The 26,396-nt window shown below is 46.1% G+C and overlaps 1 protein-coding gene across 1 annotated transcript in view; it reads right to left on the bottom strand.

Moving 5' to 3' along the window:
* The window catches only part of camkmt (calmodulin-lysine N-methyltransferase), a 102,357-nt gene extending 76,030 nt beyond the window's left edge, over positions 1–26,327 (bottom strand). Inside the window, exons 1-3 of the mRNA XM_066697153.1 lie at positions 26,027–26,327; positions 24,738–24,916; positions 22,623–22,687 (exon numbers count right to left, since the gene is read on the bottom strand). Of these exons, the coding sequence (XP_066553250.1) occupies positions 22,623–22,687; positions 24,738–24,916; positions 26,027–26,170 (388 nt within the window). The 5' untranslated portion in view covers positions 26,171–26,327. The remainder of the gene's footprint in view (positions 1–22,622; positions 22,688–24,737; positions 24,917–26,026) is intronic.
* Between the last annotated feature and the right edge of the window lie 69 nt (positions 26,328–26,396).

Genomic DNA, 26,396 nt, shown 5'->3' with positions numbered 1-26,396 from the left:
TGGTGGCGACTATTAATCACAATTTAATTTTATCTGAAATACAGTAATGCAGGGCTTCTCTTAAGAGAAAAGACCTGCCTGAACAACAGATGCAGATAATGTGCATAATGCCATATTGGAAACGGCCGTGCAAAATGACATTGTGATGATGACTTAATAAATATCTCCGAGCCAAGGTTTTTACTGCCGACTGCATTCGAGGCACAATGGCAGCAATCGATGCCGTATTTTTTTTTTTTTTTACTATAAAGCATTTCTGATATTGACCCAATCTGATGAAAATATCCACAATGCTTTAACGTGAATCGATCAATTTTTTGCACAAAAAAAGAAGTTTACACATTAAAGTGACATAACACACAATACGTCCACTCCCACTCCAACCACGGCATCTCCTTCGACCCTCCGACACCGTGTGTTGTGTAAACACTTCACAGGCATTTCATTGCACACTTCAGAATGTGTGTATTTGTGTATATATGCATTTTTATACTACACACACATTTTCTAATTCACATTTCTCACATGTGCATATAAATCTATATATTCTGATGCAGAATACAGACACCCCTGCAAAGTCATTGCCATCACAGTGGCGATCAGTTTTCACTTAAATAATAAATCACAATTAACAGGTTGAGCAGTCATTATTTTTACCAGAACTTCTCAAACAGAAGTAACTGCTGCCACCTACAGGCTCGAGGCGGCGCTGCCTCGGCACACAGAGCACTAGGTCCCTCTGCTGGGACTCTCAGACACCCAGGCAGCTACTTTTCCAAACAGCAGGTGTCCCCACTATTGTTCACTCCCATCTCCAGTCTGTAGTCACTTTCCCTGGCAGAACGATTGGGCCTGCACTGAGTTCAGTTTAAAAGCCACCTCTCGCAACAAGTGACCAGTAGTGTTCTGGGATCCCTGGACATGCAGGTTGTCAATATAACACGTCTGCTCAGCACTGCGGTTTGATTAGGGCAATGTAAGAAATTCAACTGAAACGAAATATCACCGAAGTGAACACAATCGAGTGTGAGCCACACCGATACTCACACATCTTGTTGGCTTAATCCAATGCACACATGGCACGTTGATCATAAAACCCTTGCTAGGCAAAATCATTCAGAGCCCCACATGATGGAAATACGCTGAAACACACCCAACTGCCTTCATGATATTAGCATGTATCGCCAGTTACTAGTGTAACTGTAAACGAATCTCATATCTAGATGCTACATGTAGTTTATCGTGAAAACATCTCCACACAAACTGTTTTTCTATGCAGTCGGTGCCGTTTCAAGTGTAGTCCCTCTGGTCACATTCGATAATGGAAAGTTATAGGATTGGATAGATCCGACGGTCAAAGAGTACCAAGGCAGCACGAGTGCAGTTGTGTGTTATTACTCTCGACTCACTTAAAGCATCCGATCCACCGTCTCTCCCCGACGGCACCGACCGCAGGTCACGAAATCTGAGAGGTTTCCCCGAGTGTCTTTATCTCCGATTCCAGGTGCGCTTTGTGAACACACACCCCGGCACTCCATGCGTATTACTGCTCCAGATTACCGCAATCATTTATTTATCTGTGTGGCACTTTACGGGTTAGTCAAAGAGCCTCACAATTGCACTAATATAGAGCAATGCACATAAAAATAGCAGTTGACAATACAAGAGCTTAATGACTTACACCATATAAAGGCAAGCAGCGAGAGCCATAATAAATAGGTCACCATGAGAGCACAGGCAAACGCTCGTTGAAAAGGTAGGATTTTCAATCAGGCATAATCAGGCTGGAAAAGGTGGAGGGCCATTTGAAACTAGAGGATGGCAAACAGAAATTCCCAACTTTGCCTCCTTGTGCCGGCTGTTTCTCTCTTCGGTTACTGGGGAAACCAATTAGCGGGTCCTGGGTGCAGTAAATCGGCCGAGAGGGGAGGCGTCGTTCGGTGTGGAGAGAGAGGCTCGAACTACTTTTAACTTTGACCACCCCACCCTGGTCATGCGAGTGGGGTAAACGGGGAGAGGCCTGAGAGAAGGCTGAGGGGTAACTGGCCACTGAGGGCAGCTGGCTTCAGACTCAGGACGGGCCGAACGCCAGCACCTGTGCCGGCACAACCGACATGAGAAGAAGGGAAAATGGATCCAGTGAAAATGTTTTGAAGAACAACTGGGAGACGGTAGAGGAAAAACCGTCAACAACATAACTTGCTCCTCTCAAAGACTGGCCAACACACCTTCTGTCCCAGTGCTCAGATAGCGTAGTGAAACTGATCATAAACAAATAAATTTAATTTACCTAAATCCGTTGGGACCCCCCGCACCATGACTGAGCCCCTGGTTTTGCCTCCCGAAGTGCGACTGAATCTGAGAGTGCCTCACTCTCGCTCCCCCACCTCTACAGCAGAGTGCTAATCACCTTTTCAAAAATACACATAGACAAATAAATAAATAAATAAATAAATAAATAAATAAATAAATAAATAAATAGCAACCCGGCTCCACTCTCTCTGAAGAGCAGCCATGGCTCTCGAGCCGCCGCCACCCCGAATGCGGTGAATGAGGCAGTGACACGGCAGGCGGCTCTGTGACCGGGGCCGCCGAGAGGTGACACGGAGACCGTCTCTCGGGTTAACGAGCACTTGTGAACGCCGAGTGGCCATTAGCCACATGGGATTTAGCCTTTGGCAGCCCTCGAACGGAGCAGCGCCGCTCCCCCCCACCGCCGGCCTTTCTTTCAACGGGTGAAACGCACTCGAGCATCACCTCGGCGGAGAGTAAAAACAGTATGGGAGAGAGCGACAGGCCAGGCAGTCAATACACGGCACCATCCAACACGGGCCGACATCTCTGAGCCGCGGGAAGACCGAGAGTGGGATTTAAACACAGTCGGCAACACAGTCATAACAAACAAATTAATAGGAAATATCTACCGCTTGTGTTATTCTACATAAAACGACAGTGGAGCCTCCAAGCACAGGGGTGAAAGGGAGGCAGACAGGGGGCCCGGGGCGAAACCTCAGTGAATATCGACAGGGGTCAGGGGTCACACAGAGATTGTTCTCTCATAGCCACCACTTCCTCGGAGAGTCAGTCTATGTGGCTCAGTGGAAGAGCAAACACCTGGAGAGCCGATTGCAGGGGGCACCCCTCGTGAGTGGAGGTGACCTATGACCACCAGCACCCACAGCTGGACTCTCTTGTCAAAACCAGCAGGGGAGATCTTGCCAGAGGAGAGACATCGCCGGCCTAATCCGATCCCGCAGACTGGACCGGGGTGTCCACAGCCACTGGCATGGAGGGGCAGACGAGAAGCTATCCAATGCCAAGTGCAATTAGAAATCGAATAAAACATATTTAAGAAACAGCCCGGGCTCTGAGAGACAGGAGTGTCGGGCCTGAGACAGGCTGGACTGGAGGGGAAACCAGGGAGACAAGATTTGCTGCCGAACATAAAACTTTTATAAAAAATAAAAAAAACAGACGGAGCCCAGAGGCAGATGCTAAGAATCCCCCCCAACACATTCGTAACCCCAGCCCTCGTCTGGACACGAACACAGACGCTATGAGCCTGGGACACTCCCCCGTGAAGCGCAGAGCCCAGGTACACGCCCCCGCGAGATACCGAATCCGTGTCTCCCCGCCGAGGCAATTTATCTCAAGAGCCTGATGTTGCGGGGGAATTAAAATGGATATGAATTTAGTTTTTTTTGTCAAGTGTGGTCATGTTATATTAAGTGGATTCTTACTGCAGCCTGATAAGTTATCTCTGCCGATTCGCCCTCGGGGCAGCGGGAGAAGCCAGACAGCTCGGGTTTGTGTCAGGGCATTCCTCCTTTTGTTTGTTTGTGTTTGTGAAGAGCAGCGTTTGCAGAAAGTGTAAAGGATGATTGCGCCGGGGATAAGTTTCCATCCCAGTTCAAGCGAGGGCCACGGGGGCTGCACAGTAAGCAACCAACTCAATGGTTCACACTTACACAACAGCTGCTCCCAATGCAGTACCATATTTAAAATAATGCCAATTACACCTTAAAGGACTGCCACAATAAAAAAACAAAACCACAATTTCTTTTCAGATATCAGTCGTAGAGTTGATTACTTCGGCCCAGTAATTAACATGCAAATGGATCATGAAAAAATAAAAAAAGATGCGAGTTTTTTTTTTCGCTCTAAAGCATTCTGCCGAGGAACACGGGAGATTATAACCAACATTTCAAGAGTGCTTAAAAACTATGATTTTATTTGCCATCTGACTTGCACTTGATAATTTCGGTAATTAGTATGTAAATCAGGAATGATACCGCCGCCGAGAGGAACCGTACCCCCTGCCTCCTCCGCGCTTTCACCGCCAACAAACAGCACCGCTTCCCAGGCGCACCCGATCAATACGGCGAGGGGGAAAACGCGCTGAAAAAGCACTTTCACAGCACATATATACAGCACAAAACGCCCATCCAAGGAGCTTGAGAAAAAACACAAACATCACACCGGATAGGGGCTGTTGACTGTTCATTTTGTGCATCACTGTTGTGTATTTGTGTTGTTTTAGTCTGCTGCTATTATAAAATAAGTATACTTATTTAGGACGCAGTAAGTGTCTGCTATATTATTAAACAGTTTCGTGAAAAATACTTTTATTCTGCACTATGTATATTTTAACAAACACCTCACTTTTCCTATAAGCCTTTATTAAATACAGATTACTCCAGTGGTCTATTTAAATATATAATCTTTTCTTTTTGGTGGGGCCTAAAGTATCTGGTTGAGAAAACTCGGCGTTTTCCTTAAAGTGATTGTTTTAATGCTGTGCGGAGAGGGGGGGAAAGTTACACCAGTCCCTTCCAAAACCCACTAAAACGAAGACGTCGAAAATACACCACTTTTGTGCCGCAGACGACATCTTGTCAGCGCGGCGCAGTAACTGGCGACCAATTAGCTGTGGTTTCATTTCAAAGGCTGGAGTTTCTATGGTCACTCAGATACCAGGAAAGTATTTCAATCCCTGACCTGAAATGGATTAAAACACTGAAAAATTGCTGGCTGCCCATTCAGACAGACAGAGAATAATTTGTACTTGTCCACCTTCAGCACTCACAAAGGCCTTTCTGTGTTCAAAGTAGAGAAAGAAAGAAAGAGAGGCAGAGAGAAAGAAAGAAAGGCAGAGAAAAAAAACCTGTAAATCACACCACTCCATCTTTTTAGATGTCAAGGCAAGATTGTGCGGCTAATTTTGAAGCAATTGCTCGTAAATCTTATGAATGTCATCTAGCTATTAGGGCTGTGTTATGATGATCCGCTCCTTCACAAAAACCCAGTGAAAGAAAATAATCTCCACAAGTTTTAAAGCCAGCAGAGCCGTGAGCTATTGATTATGAATCATGCTGTCATCTCTGGCCAATCAGACTAATGCATTTCGCACCACAAGAAGAGTTATATTTCACTTAAAAGGTGATGTTGCACAGAGACACAAAGGTTCCCCCCGTTCTAGAACAACACGCGGCAGAACAGCTTCTTATTTACCGAGGATCGATTAGGCATTGTTACGGCAGGCATTCTGCACACTGTAATCTTGTTCCTGACATGAGACGGTTTCAGAGACTGATCGGCCCACATCATCGTCCACGATAACAGCCACATCCGAGAGACCTCCGTGTCACGAGAGTGAGTGCAGGTGGCGCTCTCCGTTCGGAACAGCGAGACTTTTTTCAGGAAGTTTAGGAAGAACGCTGACATTTGAAGGCGTCTGTCAAGGTCCACTTTTTCTTTTTTGCCCGTACCCTACTTGCTAGGACTTGTTCATGCCCCAGAGGTCTGTATGAACCTCGTCGTCTTGAAATATACCAAGACTAATCCTAATACGATAAAAGCAACAGCAGTTGAGAAACACAGAAGATAAGAACGGAAGAACAGAAGGGTTACAGACGAGGGGAAGAGTGGATGGACAGTTGCTAAGGATTTGTCTTCAACAACACACCACAGATGTAGGTGCCGGGGATCACATAAAACGCCGCCTACCACTGTCGATGTATAAATAATAATCAGGGCTCTGCTTCATGTACGGTCTCCACATTTTCCTCACCTCAGTATCAAAAAGGTGCAACACAAACGGAGGGATGGACAGGCAGGTGGTGATTAGGTTAGATACGTGCGTACATGCGTTGCACACAGACGGGTCAGTCTTCACGGGCCGGCACTGCTTTTAAAGCGCCGGAATCGGAAGAATCCCGGACCAGCGAAGGCCACGGATCGCGGGGAGCCCCTGTGCATTGTGCCACAGCGGAAGCGTGTTTCTATTCAAGCCCCGCTCCCCAGCTGCTCTCTCTCAATGGACAAACACCCCTCGCGCTCCGGACACCCCTCGACTCTTTGCTCGAGTCTCGGACAACTTTTCAAAAAATGTATTTTGCACAGAGCAGCGGGGGAGGAGGGGGAATTAAAAACCAGCAGCAGTGAAAAGTAGCGGCCATCCCCCTCAGTAGCACAGAGAGGATTAGTGCTGGTTAACTGTTATTGTGGATTGTGAGGTTTGTCTGTCTCACTGTATCAGCTCGACCCAGCTTCCACACGCTAATGGTCCTCCGGGCTAAAAACGAAAGCTGATCCATCAGGCTAACATTAGCATAGAATAACACTCAATGCTTATTGATGTGCACTCATCGTAACTACCACCCCCGGCACCGGGCTTAGTCCATTATTTTCATTTTAACTCAAGTCAGTTGTATGCTTGTCTGCCTCGGTTATTGCGCCGGCAAGATGGGTGGACTTCAATGGGTCTGAGTGAGAGGAGAATAACGCACTCTGAACTCGGGGCACTTTTCAGATCCCCGCCGCGCTCAGATGGAGCTCTGACTGGCGAACACAGGCGCGATCGATTTCAGAGCGGCACCCGGACATCACTTGACGTCCTGGCCGTGCCAAGTAATGCAAACCGGGCTCTCGAGTGCTGCGGAGCGACAGCCTCCCTCTCCCTCTCCCTCTCTCTCTCACCCGTGAAGAAGGCTCACTTGCAATACATAATTAGTGCAGACTGTTCATCAAGTTACATTTCCATCCCAGTCCTTCCCAGCTGTACTCTCCCATGGCTGACAGGCTACTTGATGCCCCCTGACGGCATATGCTCCAAGGCCTTCCTATATTAGCCCAGGAACACACTTCATTTTTTATTAGCTGTTACATCACCGTGAAAACGCAATGGAGAGCCGGGGCTGCACCCCCAATGCCAATGAACAGCAGCTACAACGACGACAAGGACAACAATAATCTCTGTTCCATGGATGGCAGTTCATCACATGTTGATACGTCTACAGATCTCACGGGTGAAATGATCACATATTTCATTGTGCTACATTATCCATTGCACACAGGTTTCGTCCAAGTCTCAGAACATCAATCCCATTAGGCAAAATACAGAGCCAGGTTACCAGCCCGGGCTACCTCCTCTACTCAGTGGAAAAGCACAGGGAATACCCCCCAGGTGACTGACACCTTATATGAGACAGGTGTGTAATATACCTAGAGGATTTTAATAAAATCAACACTGCCAATCACAAATATATGGTGTGCGTGTTTCTGTAGTTCTCGTAGCTTGGGGAGAACGGAGGGATCACTGCGAAACGGCTGCACAAGACACCTTTATAAATAGGGGGAGAAAAGCGAGGAATGGAAAAGATGGCCGACTAATTTTACATTGGCTTTCCGAGAGCTGAATGAGTCGGTTAGCGCACAAGAAGATCTCCTCAGCCCGCTCTCTGTCGCTTTGTTTCCGGCCTCACACAGCTGGCGTGCCGCAGACAGACCCGTAATCTCGGCTACGCGTCTTCACACTATTACGGAGAGCAAACGCAGGGCTGACCCTGGGTCTAATTTACCAAGTTATACCATCAATTGAACAGCAGCAGCCTATGAATACGAGCCTTATTTTCCCTGTTCAGTATCATCTAACCGAAGAAACAAGAGTGTCCTTTTATTTTTCATTAAGAATGCTCTGGTGCAGCTGCACAAACTGTGCCTAATACAATTAATCTGGGAGATGCATGCTCTATCAAGGCCATAATCCATATAACTCATAGCGGCGAGAATGAAAACCCTATTTACCTATCAAATAAGACAAACATTATGCCACTAGCTGAATTTCATTGCCAAGCTGTCACCACGAATATCTTCTGTTTAAAAAATAGCTGTTCATTATATTCTGTAATAGCCTGTCAAAGCACTGCAGTTACTGAACCCAAATAATGCACATACACAATTGGGCAATGTGCATTATACGTTTAGATTGTAAGTATTCTTTACAGAAGCCCAAGGCTAATTTTTAAATGAGACGGTTCACTTGAACTGAATCAAAACCATTTTTATCTTTCTGACCTTGTTCTTTTTTTGGGGCTTTTTTTTTTTTTTTTTTTTTTTTACTGTGAAGGTAAATGTGGAGCGGGTGGGGGGGGCACGTACCAGTTGGTTGGTTTGAATTCATGAAGTTTGCATGTGACATTATTGAAAAGGGCTCTCTTGCACACTCTCTCTCTCTCCCTCTCCCAGGTCACTCACTCACTACAACCTAAAGAGAGGCAGTGGCTCGTGCTTTGTTCGCCTCTCCTCCCGTTCCCCATTGGCAAAGTGAATGACACTTATTTTAAATTGATTAGCAAATGCAGGATTTTTTCGGCTTAAACTGAATGGGCTAAATGCTTCCAATTGATTTGCGATGCCCCACTTTGGAGCAACAGAGAGGCGAGAAACATGTGCTTCAAATATCGTTGTTTTAAAGGTACAGTCCTTATAATTCATACCACTACTGAGAATAACAACAACTACTGCATGGAAACAGCTGTAACTGATTGTGTCAGATTGTGTAAACTTTCTGATTATTTTCTAACAAAACATAACATAACATAAGTCCACATAAGTAAGTAATTAAGCCATTTAATCAAGTCATTCTGGTGGCATTTTAAAACAAGTGTGACGAATACAGAACGGTCAATGGGAGTTTTAGGCAAAACCAGATAAAGATTAATGTATGGATGCCTATATGTGCATGAATTGCCATAATACGTTGCAAAGTTACACTACAGAAGTGTTTATTTTATCTTAGCTACTCTGTCTGATGAAATAGAGTTTTTCTCAGCACTTAAGTGTTTAAAAGTGGCGTTTCTGACACCAATAAAGTACTGTGATGTCACACAGAGACCAGGTGACCCCAGGGCGTGGCCCCTACCGTCTCTGTGGGTAACAGGGCCACACTGGCACAACCAAGGCACAGCTGTGCGAGACTCACATCCCTTTCACTTCTGTAACTACCCCAACTTAAAGACACACACACACACACACATATATATATTTTTTAGAGAGAGATTTAAAAAAAAAAAACAATCTAAAAAAAAAAAAAAAAAAACATTGTATCAAAATGTAGAGGAGTCATCTGAAATGCACCCCACCACGATTTCTGTGCGGCAAAGTAAAAGAGACCCAATTAGAACATTATACAGATCAATTAACCAGCTCTCCAAATAAAAAGTCATTAGTATTTCTATTGTGAACAGTTGCAAAAAGCCACTTACAAAGCTGCAAAAACACCTACAGCCGTGAGCACAAGAGAAGGCACGAGGACGGCATAATGGGGCAACACCTCGGCACTTCTGCCCTGGCACACTGTCAGCACCGTGCGGCTCGGCGAGAGGGAGGGAGAGAGAGAGAGAGAGAGAGAGAGAAGAGGAGAGGAGAGGAGAGGGAAATGAGAAAGGCTCGACAAAGTCTCTCCTTTTGCTTCACAGAATCCAAAACTGCGGAAACAAAGCTTGAAAATAACGCAGACCAGGCACCCAAGCCGCCGCGTTGCCGGGAGTGCCGACCCCAACCCGCACCGGGCCCGCTTCATTAACGAGCCCTCGCCAGCCCGCTCCGCGCGATGAAAGGCACAGCTGGACGGCCTTCAGACCGAGTCAGGGGCCTGTTTCCACAGAAAGCCCCCGATAATCCGCTCCAGAGCAGGAGGGGAGGAAGAAAAACCCTCATCCGACTTCCAAGCTGTGATTATTATATGTCATTCAATACGTTTTGTGAAGCATAAAACTCCGCGTTGTAACGGATGACTTTCTCTTTAGCGGAAGATCACTTCCAACAGACCGGCTCGTATGGGATCAAGTCTGCCCAGTTTCATCGCGACAAAAGACAAAACGGGCCCAGGAGAGGCACAGCGAAGGACATTAGGACCATATGCCGCGCAGCTCTTGAGTGTCAGAGTGGATTGGGACACTTGAAGAGGGCTCCACTCGGCAATGATACCCCACACACAACATAGCAGCGGATGAGCTCTCCGTCTGTCCCCCTCCGACTAATAAACATCTTCACACTCGGAAACGACCGAAAAGCAAACAAACCAGAGACACGTGGTTAAAAGACTCCAGCGGGCGCGCAACCATCGGCACAACCCAGCACACACAATCGCACACTTCTCGTCGTTTGGGGACGTGTGTGGAATTCGGCAAATGCAACGTAAATTAAATTAAAACTTTCCACGACAAGAAAAGACAAACACACAAAACGACCTTTTTGAGCTAAACGGTGTTAAAATGTGTCGCAGTACTAAATCATCAAATCGAGAATTGTTTTTAGTCTTGAGGAATTCCATTTAATGTGTGCATTGTATATAATAATAAATACAGAAAATAATTCTATAGAAAATACTTTAAATTACAGCCCACGTCCTCCATGTTGGTCGGGGAACAAGCGTACATTATCCACAGCACAGGACAAAAGTAATAAAGAGGGCGACACACAGGGAGGCGTTGGCGTTGCGTTCCACGGAGTGTTAATATAACATTCCGGAAGGGAGCAAGATCCTAATCCTCTCCCTGGTGCCCCCAGATCCCCCAGCCCAGAGGTGTCATGTTGCAGAGCAGGTTTCATAAACATTCCTACTTTTTCAGTTGAATTGGTAGTGTTTGTAGCAAGGCAGTAATTAACACTAAGATCTTCAGAACTCAATGACTGAAAATAATTACTTCTCTCTTTTCTCTCTCCCTCTCTCTCTTTCTCTCGCTCCGTCTCTCTCTCTGCGAGGGCTCAAGCCAAGGATTTAGAGATGACTGGACAAACACAAAGGCCTCGCGGAACGGGCCCCGCTGACATCCCCATTGAAGACAGAGGGGAGAGAGTTCAGGCTTGAATGGCTCTAACCTGCTCAGTGGTAAGATCAGCTATCATTGAGACACTGCGTAAGTCAGCACTATTCACTGAGCGCTATGACCTTAAAATGGCTGCTCTGGGGGCATGTGTTCATCCGCCAATTAGTGTGTGTGCAGCGCTGGCTGGCTGGCAATCATCTCCTCGACTGTACGTCTCACACACACACACACATTAATTATATATGTATATATATATATAAAATTAACATACATACACACACACACACTAAAATAAAAACACATACACACACACTAGCATTAACATACATGCACACAAACATTAACACACATGCAAACACACACACAAACATTAACACACATACACAAACACAAATATACATACACATTCACACAAACATAAACACACATGCAAACACACACACAAACATTAACACACATACATTAACATACATTACTTCGTACTGACACAAACACACACAATCCAATTGATCAACCCCCTAAACAGTTTCTACACTGAGCGCTGCAGTAAATGTACAACCGAGGCCACAGAGACAGACAATCCAGTGACCAACAAGTCACCGGGTCTCCATTACCTTCAGCTCATTACCGGGGCTGACATTTGTCTCGTCTCCCAGCTATACTTGCACTGTTTGCTTTCTTTTTCTTTTTCACCCTGTTTGGCAGTCTCTCCCTTCAACGCTCTCTCATCCACACTTTCTTTTTTTTTAATGGATCGTAACACTAATTCTCTTAATCTGTGGCCACTGGAAAACGGAAATGGGAATAAAAGGAGGCAGTTTCCCGCTGGCCAGGAAAGTTGTTAATTAAATGGCAAAGTCTGTTTCAACTTCTCTTTGTGTCTCGGGCAAACGGAGGTTCTGGCGCTTTCCACGGAGCCGCCACACACCGGAGGAGAGGATTGTGGGGCCACAGACACCAGCTCTGAGCTGGACTAGGTTTACTGGAGACCTCAAATCAGGGGGCCACTGCCCAAACACTAAACATGACCTGAATAATGGTGTATCATATAGGAAATGTGCTAGATCTCTTCTCAGCTGTTAATATTTATTTATTTACGTACTTATTGTTGATTGTGTAGTTTACTTTTTGCATTGCCGATCTACAGAAGATGCATTTGTGGCATGTGAAGTCGCTGGACTTTTATCAGCAACTTAAGCATTCCAATATCTATATGTAAATGAATTATTCTGTGAGTCTGTACTGGATGGAGCGGTAATTGAAAAAGGGTAGATGGATATATGAATTACATAAGTGAAGAAAGAATCTTGATGCGAATACAATTGTGTTAGCACTATTGATTTTGTGTGTGTGTGCGCGTTCTTAATAAGTTACCACGAATCTCCTCCCGTTTTTCTGACACCAGTGTCTGCTTTGTGCGACTGATTGTACGGGTGTCATAAAACCACACGGTGACTAAAATTCCCTTCACCAACGCCCAGCTCCGAAAACACAGCAGACTTTTAGTCTTTCGTGTTGTATACGTTAAAAAACTAAAATCATCTTGATCAAAGTAAAAGAACAATCAAACCCAGCTGACATGAAATGAAACACGATTTTAACAAACGCGAAAATCACATTTTTACGCTTAATTTAAAAGTTTCAAATAAAAATTAATATTTAAATAAACAGCCTATATAAACGCATTTTGATTGTTTTTATTTGAAGACAAAAGTGGGATTCCCAAGTGATCAGAAATTACAGCGTCGGTACAAATTATTGCAGCATGAATTGAGTTTATATCAAAAAGTAAATGCATAAACAGTCTGGACATAATGATGTTTGTTGGAGCAGTCATTTCATAAAAAGCCACTTAAAACGAGTAAAGTTTCGCACTAATGGAAGCGGCTGAAAGACGTGTCAGACAGTTTTGACTTCTACAGATCAGAACGGTAAACAGCACAATGTTCGGTTAGGAGGCGCCCAATGAGATGCGAGCGTGTGAGCAGCCCAAACCGCCTCGTCCCTCCGAGGTGTGGTAATATCCAGCTGTCAACACTGTAAAAGCGGTGATTAGAGAACATTAAGGGGGTCTAGTTATAATAACGGGTACAAAAAAAATAAAATAATGAACAACTTTCAGCACTTGGCAAAAGCAACAACACGATTTTCCTCTTTAATGATTTAAATACATCGGTGTCAAGGAAAAAAACAGACTGCAGTCTCTGTGAAGTTCAGATAAAGTTCTACTTCTTTGTGAGATTTTGAAGGACCGTTTAAAACAGACAGGAAATATGACCTGAGAGATAAAATTAATATATGGAAAAGTACAGCAATTTTACCTAAGTGCCTCAACTAAATAAATCAATACCTTTGGCATCCACTAAATTTCCATGGTTATCTATCAATTTATCTGGAACGGTCAGTAGCACTCAGAAGGATTAATCAATGTCCAATAAACTAAATTAATTAACGAATAACACCGTTTGAAGGATGCCTATATGCTTGTCCGTGGCATCACACACAGACACACGAGACTCTTGAAGGCCCATGCATTCAACACAAAGCAGAGTATCTCAAAGGCAGTGCTGATGTGATTTGTCACCCACTCCGCTTGTGAGAGGTCAAACACAACGCACCTTACAGGCCCAACAAAAGACAATGCAAAAGTCTGCCTTCGATTCATTAGACGGATTGGATTTCTATTTTGAGGAGGTCTAAAATGGGTTCCCTTTCACAGAAGGCATTGCTTTAACTCGGTTCCCTTTGTGTCGGCGCCTCTGTTTTCAGGGCGCCAGGAAAAACGCTCATTCGAACATGAAGCAAACAAATTATAGGACACACAGGAGAATTATTATGGTTTTGATAACGATGATTACAACTGCCAGCGCACTGTACACCGGCGTTGTGCAAATCCAATGCTAACCACAGGCTTCGGCGGTGACAAACAGAGCCCTCGTCTGTCAATACCCTCCTTGATTCCCTCGCTGGCGATGTGCCCAACATCCAGTGAGACGCGGTGATTTGAGGACCCCGGTTCCCATCCAAGAATTTAATCAGATTAATGATGTATTTGTTTTAAAATATCATGAAGTACATTAGGCTTAAGAACAGCTAATTTGGATGCACAGCGGTTGCTAGGCAAGCAGGGCCATCGTTTGTTTGTTTGTTTATTTATTTATTTATTTTCCTTATTAGCAAACCGAGACGGAGAGAGGGAAAGGGTGAAACGGCACGGCCCGGCTAAATGATTTCACTACTTTTCACTTTGCTGTTACAGTCAATTTTGTGTGGAGAAAATAAGGCAAGGGAGTCGTCTGGGAGTTAGAGAGGAAATTATTTAAACCAATTTAATCTTAATAAGACACCAATGCCCATTTCCCCTGAATGCTTGCTTAAAAACTGTAGTTAGATTACTGTCTGTAACGGTTAACGATCTCCTTTCACCTCGGTGTGAGAAAAGGCCAGCAGACGATATTTGAATTTTGAAGACACAGGTTTATAAGCGGTCATACAAGTACATTAAAGAATAACCGCTCGAGAGAAAGGTCTGGCCGGGGCTGAGGGAGGCTGGCAGTTTGGGAGGTCTGCTCCAGGGACCTGCTTTATTCTCCCGGCAGGAAGAAACCTCTGCTAGAGAAGAAAAGGGAGGGAGCTGCCCCCACAAATATGTCTCTCTCATTATCACGTTATTACCCGGCTCACACAATGATCCCTGCTCCCTGCCTATCCCTTTAAAAAAATCCCCCCAACTTCATTTCCTCCGCTAATCCCGGCTCATTTGCTGTGGTTAATTTCTTGCTGCTGGGTACGCAACTGCTTTGCCGCCCCTGTGAGCTTTTTTTTACTGGTCATTTACTTTTCACAGTGTAACCAAACTATTCGGAGGGGAATAATCGACCCACAAACCCAGCCCAAGGTGAGAGGGGGGATGGGGGCTGCTGTTTGTCCTGCATCTTTGAGGCCCTGAATTGAGGCATTACAGAGCAGAGTAAGCAATAAACAATACCCCCTCGGGGGCTTGGGAGGAGCAACAGAACCAATTACGTTTAATTAAATCAAAAGACAGGATCCCCAAAGGCCGCTCTGAGCTGGAGAACAAATCTACATTAACACCTTCACGGCCAAACAACAACAGCCAGGGCTCAGAGCGGGCGGGGACTCTCTCTAGAGTCTTTCTTCGGTGCTGGTCAGCTTTGGTCCTGACGAGTTTTCACACGGGAGCACCGGTCTGACATGGTTTCGACACTGTAACTCTCTCCTCCAGATATCGCTTCACACCCAAGTGCGGGCGCCACCACAGACAGGAGCCCATGGCACACACTAATGCCCCATAAAAATCATCATGCACAGATGCAAACAAGCAGGGGGACGCCAAAACATCCATGACAGACTGAGGCTGTTTGAACGACAGGGAAAGTTTCCACTACGGCGGGGAAACGCAATAGAAAATAATTAAGTTCCAGACATAAGTTCCCGGCTCGGGGAACCTGTCTGGAGAGTCTCTCTGCCCGGCGAGGGGCCGAGCACATTCCCGCCGAGCACAGACATCTGTTCAATCAGGTCACCGGCCGCACGAAGCACTCGTTCAGAAGACAAGAGGAGAGAGAGCACAGAGCAGCTTTATTTATTTTATCTTCCTTTGACGCTGCATCGCTATGGGATCCAGTCGTGACAGGGCCAAAGGACAAAAGAAAGAGAAAGATAGACTTAAGTCGAGTTTATCCCTTTATTCCCCCACATCACCACCTGCGCTCTTCACGTATTGACCCTGGCCGCTGACCACTCCAGCCACTGACCACTCCAGAGTCCAGCCACTGGCACTTGTCTTTCATTGCGGTGAAACACACTGAAACCAGCACTTGATTCTTTCATCCAATTAGCCTCGACTGTGTATTACTTTGGCTGGGGCAGGGACAAAGAAATCCTTATTTTATCTTCCTGAACAACATAAATCTAATTCACGTGCATTTCCTCGTGCTCATCTTCCACGTGCGCTTAGTCCCTCCATCATCTTCCTGTACACTTCTGCAAAATGAAAGGAAATCTCTTCAGACCTACAGTAACTTATTCAAATACACACCAATCTCAGACTCGGTTTTTCCTACCCAAGTTTATTCGTCCATATGTGGTGTCCAGAGTAGGGATCAACCGATTATCAGCCTGGCCCATTATTGGATCCGATATGAATAATTTTTTCAATAATCGGAATCGTTAATTTGTCTGATATGATTGCCGATAAGATAGGCCTACTTTTTTTTTTTAATGCGCTGCCCTGGCTCAGATGCAGCCGCATTCCTCAGAAAGGTTTCTGCATCTAGTCTGGCGCAATGTCCCACCGCAGTGTTATCGGATTGGTTCTAGCTCACAAGTAAATAGCCAATCAACACTGTACGCCGTACTTGTGAGAGAGACGTGGGAAAAAGGAAAGCAGAGATGTGCATGGCTGAGACGAGAGACTGTTTTCTCGAAGGTAAGAATGCTGAAGTTGCAACAAACATTACAATCATTGTTATCTATTGCTATGAAGACAATGCCCAGTAAATGTTTTTTGTGGACTAACGTTACTCCACTGAAAGTAATGTTTTGGTGTAGCCTACTAGCAAAAATAAGAGACATGGGAAAGTGATTTTTCAGGACCCTGATTAATAGAGCAAACATAATAAGGGATTTCATTCAATGCAGGCAAAAGCAATGGCTTTTAAATCAGTCACACCTTTTCCACCAGAGACCCTGCACATAACGCGCTTTGTTGCAGTAAAAAATAGCCAACATTAGCATTTGAGTTTAAGCAGTGATATTTTTGTGTAACGAGTCAACGACGTCAGTGCTGACGCAACTAGACAGCTAACGTCCGTAGTATGGTAACAAATACTATATAACAGATTACTCGCCCGTATGAGTTTTTTTTTAACGTTTGACATGAAGGTACCTAGAATGAAGCACGCTTTAAGTTACTTGCTTCACACGCCAGAAGATATCTCTGCTCACCACCCTCCTCCGTACCCAGTGAGCGTGTTTTTAGTGAAGTCACAGCAATCTATGAGAGAAACAGGAGCCGTCTCACAGGAGAGCGTGCGGAACAACTGTGCTTTTTGCACCACAACATGGTGCTGAACTGGGAGTACTGAGGGGTTATTGGGGACAGGAACTTGAAAAGAAAGGTTTAATTTAAGTTGTATTCATTTATCATTTATTTATTCATTTTTACAGTGAAGAAACCTGACAGGTTATTTCTTAAATGTAGCTGTTTTGGGAAGCTATTGAGTTCATTTTCAAGTAAAATTTCAGTTTAGTTTACAAGAAATGCTGCTACGAGCTCCCTGCACTTTATTTTTCAAAATATGTTTAAATGTTCTGTTTTCTAGTTTTTAATTAAACATATTTTTATGTTTAATTGAAAATTTTGTCTCCTTGATCACTAATAATCGGTATCGGTGATGTCATGCTTTTGGGGGGTCAGTATTGCACTTTTTGTTCCGCGTCTTTTACAATCATAACCAGCCCTGGGAGAGATCTGTAATTGAAGCTGTCCAGTTCTACTTTAAGATTTCCGTCTACTTTGAAAACATGAACCCGCAAAGAGGTATATTGGCTATATATTAATATTGCACCAAAACAGAACTCTGATCAATCATTCATGACTCCCCGGTAGCAAAATGATGCAACCGTGATGCTCTATACAACCTCAGGATTGCCTAACGCCGACAAAATAAAAAACCTTGTAGATTAAATGTTAAATTAAACAGAATGGTTCGGTTTCACAACGTACAGAAACAAAAGCTGAGACTCAAGATATGTCTTCACTGCATATGTGTCAATCTAATTATTTATACATAGATAAATGAAAACAAAACTAATAAAAAAAATCTCAGGAGGGAGTATGAACAGGCGACTGATTTAATACGCGACAGAGGGAGGCCGATAAACACACACACTATTCGGTGTTTTTAAAGTCCCGATGAGTAAACAGATCTGAACGTACAGTCACGTTGGTGCTTGTTGACGTACGTTAATAAAGCCGACACTGGGGTATGAGTGGGCTTCATTACAGGCGCCAACAATGTTTAAACAGCAGTGTGTAGCTAGCTAATTAATTCCCACCAATACAAAGTTAGTGTCAACAAAGAATGACAGTGTTTCAGCAAAGAACCTTAATGTGATCTGGGTGTAAAGCTATTGTCCAACAGGATATAATTAGTATTATGTGAGTTTAAGATTAGCATAATGATGCTAACAGGAGGCAGAGAGAGGACCGCAGGGGGTACCTCCCCACACAAACCCACCTCCTGCTGCACGCTGGAATGAACTGGCCCCACAGGTCTGCCTTGTTCCCCCAGCTCAATAAGCCAGCCAGCTGCCGGCTGCCGCTCCGCTGGGGCGAGGGTGCCCCCCGTGGCCGAGGCCGGGGCGACGGCATCGGTGTCGGCAAACGCCTGATCGACAACATTTTACTGTGAGAGGAAATGCACTTTTTCACTGAGGCGTTTTTTCCCTCCTCCAAAGTAATTGAAAAGGTTGTTTGAATTTAATTTTTTCTAGAATAATAAAAGCATTTCTGTGTCTGAGTGTCTGTCTGTGTGATTGTGTACTTGTGTGTGTCTCTGTGTTTTGTGTGTGTGTGTGTGAGTGTGTGCTTCTATGTGTTTGTCCGTCCGTCTTTGTCAGCGTGTGTGTGTGTGTGCGTGTGTGTACACAAAGTGAGATCACTCCTCGCTCAGGAGAAAGTTTGTGTGCGAGATTGTGTTTAGTCTGTGTGTGTCTGTGTGTGTGTGTGTGTATTTGTATACAAAGTGAGAGTCAGAGGAGAGGCCGAGATCAATCCTCACTCAGGAGAAAGTCGGCACTCGACCCGTCTCAGAGTGGGCTGTGAAAGCGCAGCAACGCAGCGGAGACAGACAAGCACCCACACCCAGACCCCCGTCCTGTGCATAGCCTGGAGCTCAGGTGTGCAATTCCTCCACATTCCCATTATCCCAACCCCGTCAAGGACAGGACCAGTTAAACCTACAAAACTTGGAGCCCTGAGCGCTCGGCCGGGCTCCTGATGGGTCCCATTGACCACCGCTCAGGAGTGTGGATTACCTTAATCCACACATTTGGTGCACTAATCTACTGCGAGCATTTGTCCATTATTTATGAATAGCTTGAGAAGAATGGGACGCATAGGCTTTTAGCTTGTTCCATCATTAGGGGGATTTGCGGAGCAGAGAGAGGGGGCAGGTAGTGCAGAAGAGCATTTCTTTCACACAATGAGAGCCCTGGCCTATCTGCGGAGTACCTTTTGAGATATTTAGGCCTATTAATGCGTGAGATCAATTAAGTGCTTGAAAGGAGGGCTTGAAAACCCCCAGCCCTGACCCCGCGGCCAGGCGCAGGCGGAGAGGGATGACCCCTCTCGCCGTATAATCCGCCACAGGATCTAGATATTTATCTCTGCTGTTATCTGAAACCAAAGCCCTATTTGCACAGGCATGTTAAGTTGAGAGTCAAAGGCTGGTCAAGCATCACATCGGGTCAAAGGAGGAAGCGCAGGAGGAGTGGAGCTGGGACATTGGACGTCCCTCGCTCACCGGAGTAACGCCAGGCCCGGGACAGACCGGACCGGGGGAACCGTGCGCTGCTTACTGCCTTCTGAAACGTTGGTAAATCTAATTCACTGAGAACAACCTCTGATGCCGCACAAATAGTATATTTTCTCCACAGATGCAGGTATGCAACTCTACTGCACAAAAGGGGTGGGCTTACTGAGAAAAAGAGACAGAGGGAAGCTTGCAGAGAACGAGGGATGACCATGGAGAGAAAGAGAGAGACACACTGTCCCACCACCTGTACAGCTCAGAAAAACTGCAGAATCAAATTATTTTTTGCACACAGTTTAACCCACTGCCTCCCACTTCCAGAGGCTCCCCCATTGTGTACTCCAGCTGTGCCCACCTCGGGGTGAAGTCCCTGCCGCCAGACTTGGGGGGTGAGGGTTTACGAGAAAAAGGGCACAGCAAACTCAATTACCCTTTGTGCGCGCTGAGAGGCAGAACGCTCGGAGATGATTTTTGTGACAAGAAGTTGCGGTCCTTGCCGAAGACAGTGTTTTAGCGAGCAGCAGGGGCTTCGAGGGGATGAATGCAGAGATTCCCAGCCCTGACATCAACACCATTCAGGCTGAGCGAGCAGCGAGCACCGGGGAGAGGCCCCTTCCCGTCGCCCTGCAAGACTGGTGTGATTTCACAACACAACCCGCCCCCACCATGTACCAACACTGCGCCCCCACCGAAACACATCATCACATCATCAGCAGGGGCTTCGTGTGCTTAATCCAAAATCTATCTGCTGCACTGAACATCGCAACACACACATCCACACACACAGCCACACACAAAGTGTCGTAATTCTTAGGAATCTGCAGTTGGTGTTTTAGCTCAACACACAACTGTAGGTAGCAGGAGTTTGGGGACGCTGAACAGATGACAGAGACTTCGCCCCTCATCCACCACGACCTCACAGGAGAAACAAAGCGACACAAAGCCGCCCCTTCACAATCAGGGGTTAACAGCAGCACGTTGGAGCCGCAGAGAGTCCAGGTGTGCGGAGGAGAGCGCAGTGACGGGTGCGTCTGCATTTCCCGGTATCGTGCATCGCTTTGATTTCTGCGGCAGACATCGCATCTTTTCAGCACCGTCGCTCCTCCACTCAAAGCCACCCAAAACACTGCCTAAAGCCGGCACGAATAAAGGCTCTCTTTCATTTTCTCCCCACATTGTCACGTATCTGATTTAAAATGATATTTCTTCATTGTTAATTCAGAAATAGCAAAATATGAGCTAATCCCCCTGACTGGAGGGCTTTCTGTTCAGCCATCGCCTCCTGAATGCCAAGCCTCCATTAACACGGGCCACCATTCGGGGTAAGCGGCCGCTATTACACACTGAGTGCTGTGTAAGCACAGGGCCATTACTGCGGCTCTTTCATGTAAATATTACGTAAGGACCCTACCTGCCAGTATGTAGGTCACTCCCATTACCGGAGAGCCAATGGTGCTCTACTGAAGCCCAGTCTCGGGACTCCAGTGCGTGTGACATGAAAAGCAAACGCACACAGCGGCCAGGACACACACGACATGGACACATGCCCACACCGTCGGCAATCGGCTGTGAAATCACAAGGATTGGGCCTTCGTTTGTACAGGAATGCAGAACCAATGGGATGGGAAAACCATTCCCAGCTGGGCCTGGACAATACTCTGAGAGGAAGCCAACACGTTGCTCTCCACACGCACCGAGAGGCTTTATGAACGCATTAAAAGCCACAGCCCCAATGCTCGGCACGCCTCTCGCCGATAATGCTGTGCAAGCAGGGGGTAAAAGCGCCACACCTGCCCCTCACAGCAACACCCAGCCCACTCCAACAGGCGAGAGACTCGTTGGGTCTTTGTTTCCAGATCGTTGTGTGGGACATTAATCAGGGTTCAGCACACAGAGCCGCTCTGCCATGGGAGTAACTGTATCTTATTGTCTAGACAGTTACACAGTCGGGAATCTGTGGATCTGGTCCCGTTTCTCTCTTTCACCGAGCAGGCGAGAAGAATACGTATCTCGGCTTAATCGCGGCGTGATTGAACGTGGAGTCAAAAAGTGAAACCTGTGGCGTCCCAGGAGGCTGAACAGACACTCACTTTACAGGCCCTGCCTCAGATAATGTTACCGGACTCAGATTTCCGAACGGATGTGGAAGATTATTCTCAAAAGAACATCCTGTTTATCTTTAGAATTGCCATCACAACACTTTATAACAGTTTTTCAAGGAGTTGGTTGTTTGTTTGATTGACAGAGAGGCATTTTAATCAGGCAAACCATCCCCCCCACATGAGTAAAGACTGTTGGCAACCACAGTTTCCAAACACTGAGGGTGTAAAGAGGTTTACTGTCGAAGTTGCACACGAATATTACAATATTGGTCTTTCCTTCGCACATGGTTATCAAATCCAGGCTTTTCTGTTTTTAGCTGCTGTTGAACCAAAGAAAGATACCCCCAATTAAATGAACTGCAATGACTGCCACCACAGTCCAACAGAGGCAGCATCCACTGACGTTCACAACCGGCTCTGATCTGCTGTTCAGTGCTGCCAGCTAGTGGCCCACAGTCAGATCAGGACACAGTGAGTCCGGCCTGCTTTCAACACCAGAAACATGCGCCATATGCATGGGATTTATTCAACAGGGCGTCTATATATCAAAGCATTTTCATGAAGCGATACCACATAAAACAAAGGAGTGCATTTCAAACAAATTGACTTTAACCGGCGCCATCGTGATGTCAATGATAACGTCAGATAAGATGTACTATAGTATCTCACCTTAGATCTATGAACAGTGTGTGAAGGATTCCTTTATTTATTATTGCTGTACAATTTAATCCTCAAGACTTTAGGCAGGAGCATGTGAGCCGTGAGAAAGACTGTTCTCTGCTGCGATAGACGTGCTTCGAGTCACATGCTTCCTGAAGTACAAACGGGTCAAATAAAACTCGACTTACAGACGTTCCCGGTGTTGTCGAAGCTGTTGAGCACCTCGCTGACGTTGATGGGTCCGAGGTTGTCTCTGCAAACACAGGCATAGCGTCAGCACGGGACGGCCACACACCATTATTATTATCATTATTATTACTATTGAAGCTGCCTCCCGTGCCATGGCTGCAGGGCAGAGAGCGTGTTCAACAGAGCAGCTTTTCCACAGCAGGCAAGACTCACAATAATTACTTAATATAAATTGAAATGCAGGTGAAGACTAATTGAACAATCATAAATGAGAATGAATTAAAGTGATCTTGCCACTACTTGCTAGTCTTTCTTTTCATAATCCTTTTTAAATTTAATAAACATTATATAACTCAGAGCTGAGGCATAAAATACTTTTATTTATACTTTGGAGCTGTGGTGTGTGTGGGGGTATTCTCTCCTTTTTTTATTATACATACACTCACCTAAAGGATTATTAGGAACACCTGTTCAATTTCTCATTAATGCAATTATCTAACCAACCAATCACATGGCAGTTGCTTCAATGCATTTAGGGGTGTGGTCCTGGTCAAGACAATCTCCTGAACTCCAAACTGAATGTCTGAATGGGAAAGAAAGGTGATTTAAGCAATTCTGAGCGTGGCATGGTTGTTGGTGCCAGACGGGCCGGTCTGAGTATTTCACAATCTGCTCAGTTACTGGGATTTTCACGCACAACCATTTCTAGGGTTTACAAAGAATGGTGTGAAAAGGGAAAAACATCCAGTATGCGGCAGTCCTGTGGGCGAAAATGCCTTGTTGATGCTAGAGGTCAGAGGAGAATGGGCCGACTGATTCAAGCTGATAGAAGAGCAACTTTGACTGAAATAACCACTCGTTACAACCGAGGTATGCAGCAAAGCATTTGTGAAGCCACAACACGTACAACCTTGAGGCCGATGGGCTACAACAGCAGAAGACCCCACCGGGTACCACTCATCTCCACTACAAATAGGAAAAAGAGGCTACAATTTGCACAAGCTCACCAAAATTGGACAGTTGAAGACTGGAAAAATGTTGCCTGGTCTGATGAGTCTCGATTTCTGTTGAGACATTCAGATGGTAGAGTCAGAATTTGGCGTAAACAGAATGAGAACATGGATCCATCATGCCTTGTTACCACTGTGCAGGCTGGTGGTGGTGGTGTACTGGTGTGGGGGATGTTTTCTTGGCACACTTTAGGCCCCTTAGTGCCAATTGGGCATCGTTTAAATGCCACGGCCTACCTGAGCATTGTTTCTGACCATGTCCATCCCTTCATGACCACCATGTACCCATCCTCTGATGGCTACTTCCAGCAGGATAATGCACCATGTCACAAAGGTCGAATCATTTCAAATTGGTTTCTTGAACATGACAATGAGTTCACTGTACTAAACTGGCCCCCACAGTCACCAGATCTCAACCCAATAGAGCATCTTTGGGATGTGGTGGAACGGGAGCTTCGTGCCCTGGATGTGCATCCCACAAATCTCCATCAACTGCAAGATGCTATCCTATCAATATGGGCCAACATTTCTAAAGAATGCTTTCAGCACCTTGTTGAATCAATGCCACGTAGTATTAAGGCAGTTCTGAAGGCAAAAGGGGGTCAAACACAGTATTAGTATGGTGTTCCTAATAATCCTTTAGATGAGTGTATATGTACAGACATATATATGAGAGAGAGAGATAGAGAGAACAATAGAACAAGTGGAAATATCTTGAGGCCTTCATCCAGCAGTGCATCGATATAGCCTGCTGGTAATGAGATATAGAGATATACTCACACACACACATATATATAAATAAAGTATGCCTTTTAATTTCCCCGATTACAGAAATCAGTGTTGAGAGCCAGTTGGGAGGTCGGCTGCCACCAGAGGGAGCGAGAGAGGAGCTGAGGCACACCTGTCTGACCTGAGACAGCGAGGCTGACAGACAGAGACCCTCTGAGACTGAGACACGAGCAGTGACTTCCTCTGTCTGAGGTCTCCAGAGTGCCGCATCCACACAATATCACCTGTCCCTTGTGTACACATATCAACGAGATCAATACAGACAGGTGCCAGGCCACCGACGCCCCCCCGCCCCGGCGCTCTCCATCTCCTCACCTCAGGAAGGCACGGAACCGGGGCCAGAACGCGCTGCGGTACTCCACCCAGCCGTCCTGGCCGGGCGGCGCGCTCTCCGGCTCGCTCACCCGGGTCCTGGTGAACAGGTTGAAGGAGGAGAAGCGCCTCACGGACACCTGCTGCACCTCCTCGCTGTCCAGCTGCCTCTGCTTCAGCACCTGGGGGCCACAGCAGGGCGGAGGTCAGGGGTCGGGGGTCACACACACACAGCCCACCAGCCGGAGCCAGGAGAGGGACAGCGCTGATCTCAGAGACCGATTCCAAAATTAATACGTACAGAAGTCAAATCATCATTGTTATTAATAATAGTCAGTCATTTATCTTCAGTGTATTGGATGGAGAAATGAATCACTTTATGTAGTGCCTAAAATAATTATTCAGAATATGAACTGTAACTCAGACTATACTAAACTAGTACTATACTACCACTATAGTGTACTATAATGGTAGTGTTTATTATACTATAAATATTATTTTATTTGTCCTTATTACGCTGGAATACGAGTCCCCTTGGACTATTATTATCACACAATATTATTATAAGTACGTATGTATTATTCATTTGTCAGACATATGTGTTCAAGGTGAATTAAGTAAACTGTCAGTTCAATGCTGTGATGGATACCATCTTAACGGATTTGTGTTGGTGTGTCTGACTGCATTTCATTTCGTGTTTATTATTATATTAAACTGCAAAATAAAACCCATGGCGCCCGCTCGACACGGCCCCAAACCAAACCCAACCCTTAAAACAGCGGATTCAAAAAAACTACCTTGTGAATCGGTCCGCCGGCCCGGACTCACTCAAACGGGCCGAACCGCACACAGCAAACGAGCCGGCCCGGCCGTGCGACGTGGTGACGTCACGCCCCTGACGCACGGCGCGCCATCCGGGACAGGTGCGCGAGGCACAACAGGTAGCGCATCGGGAGGGGGGGGCATCGCCAGCTGTTGCATTACTTTACACCAACTTTACACCAACTTTACACCCGGCACTTGATCGCACCTTCACCTCAAACGCAAGCGACGCTGTAACGCATGTAAGGCATGCACCGCTGCGGGGGTTGTGCACAGTTGAGCATGCACTGCGCATCACATCTGCTCAGCCTGCGCCAGATGTGATCATGCATTCAGCGTTGTTAAATAATTAAACAAATCCAATCAAGCCCTGGAAAGATATAAACACATCAGCTGCCGCGCCGTGACTGACAGGCGTGCTGTGTGACTGACAGCTCCCGATTCGGCGCAGGACGGGTTGTGTACTGTACCTGCCCCAGGAGGCTCCAGCGGGCCCGGGCCACTTCGGGTCTGCACGCTGTCGGCTTGTCACCCTGCCTCCGCTCCGTGTCAGCGGGACTCGACGGGTCTTCGTGTCCACCCCGACCCGAACCACCTGTTGGGTTCCCCTCCATGTTTAAAAAAATACTAACTGGAGTTATAAAACGAGGAATGCTTCGTGTTCACAGTGTGTGCGTGTCTTTGGCGAGCCCTGTCATGTTAAACAGCTTTGCGCATTGCCACCCAGCCCCGCCGACACCGCCGACACCGCCGCCTGCCTGGAGCCCGAACCGCCAGCCCCGGTGCCGCCTGAGAAGCATGCTACTCCGCACACTTCCTGTTTCTCCGGGGGCCAGGCCA

Source organism: Amia ocellicauda, chromosome 23 (genome assembly GCF_036373705.1).
Source record: "Amia ocellicauda isolate fAmiCal2 chromosome 23, fAmiCal2.hap1, whole genome shotgun sequence".
In the NCBI taxonomy this organism is placed as follows: Eukaryota; Metazoa; Chordata; class Actinopteri; order Amiiformes; family Amiidae; genus Amia; species Amia ocellicauda.
Note: the sequence above shows the minus strand (reverse complement) of the source record. Positions and strands in the feature narration are given on the sequence as shown.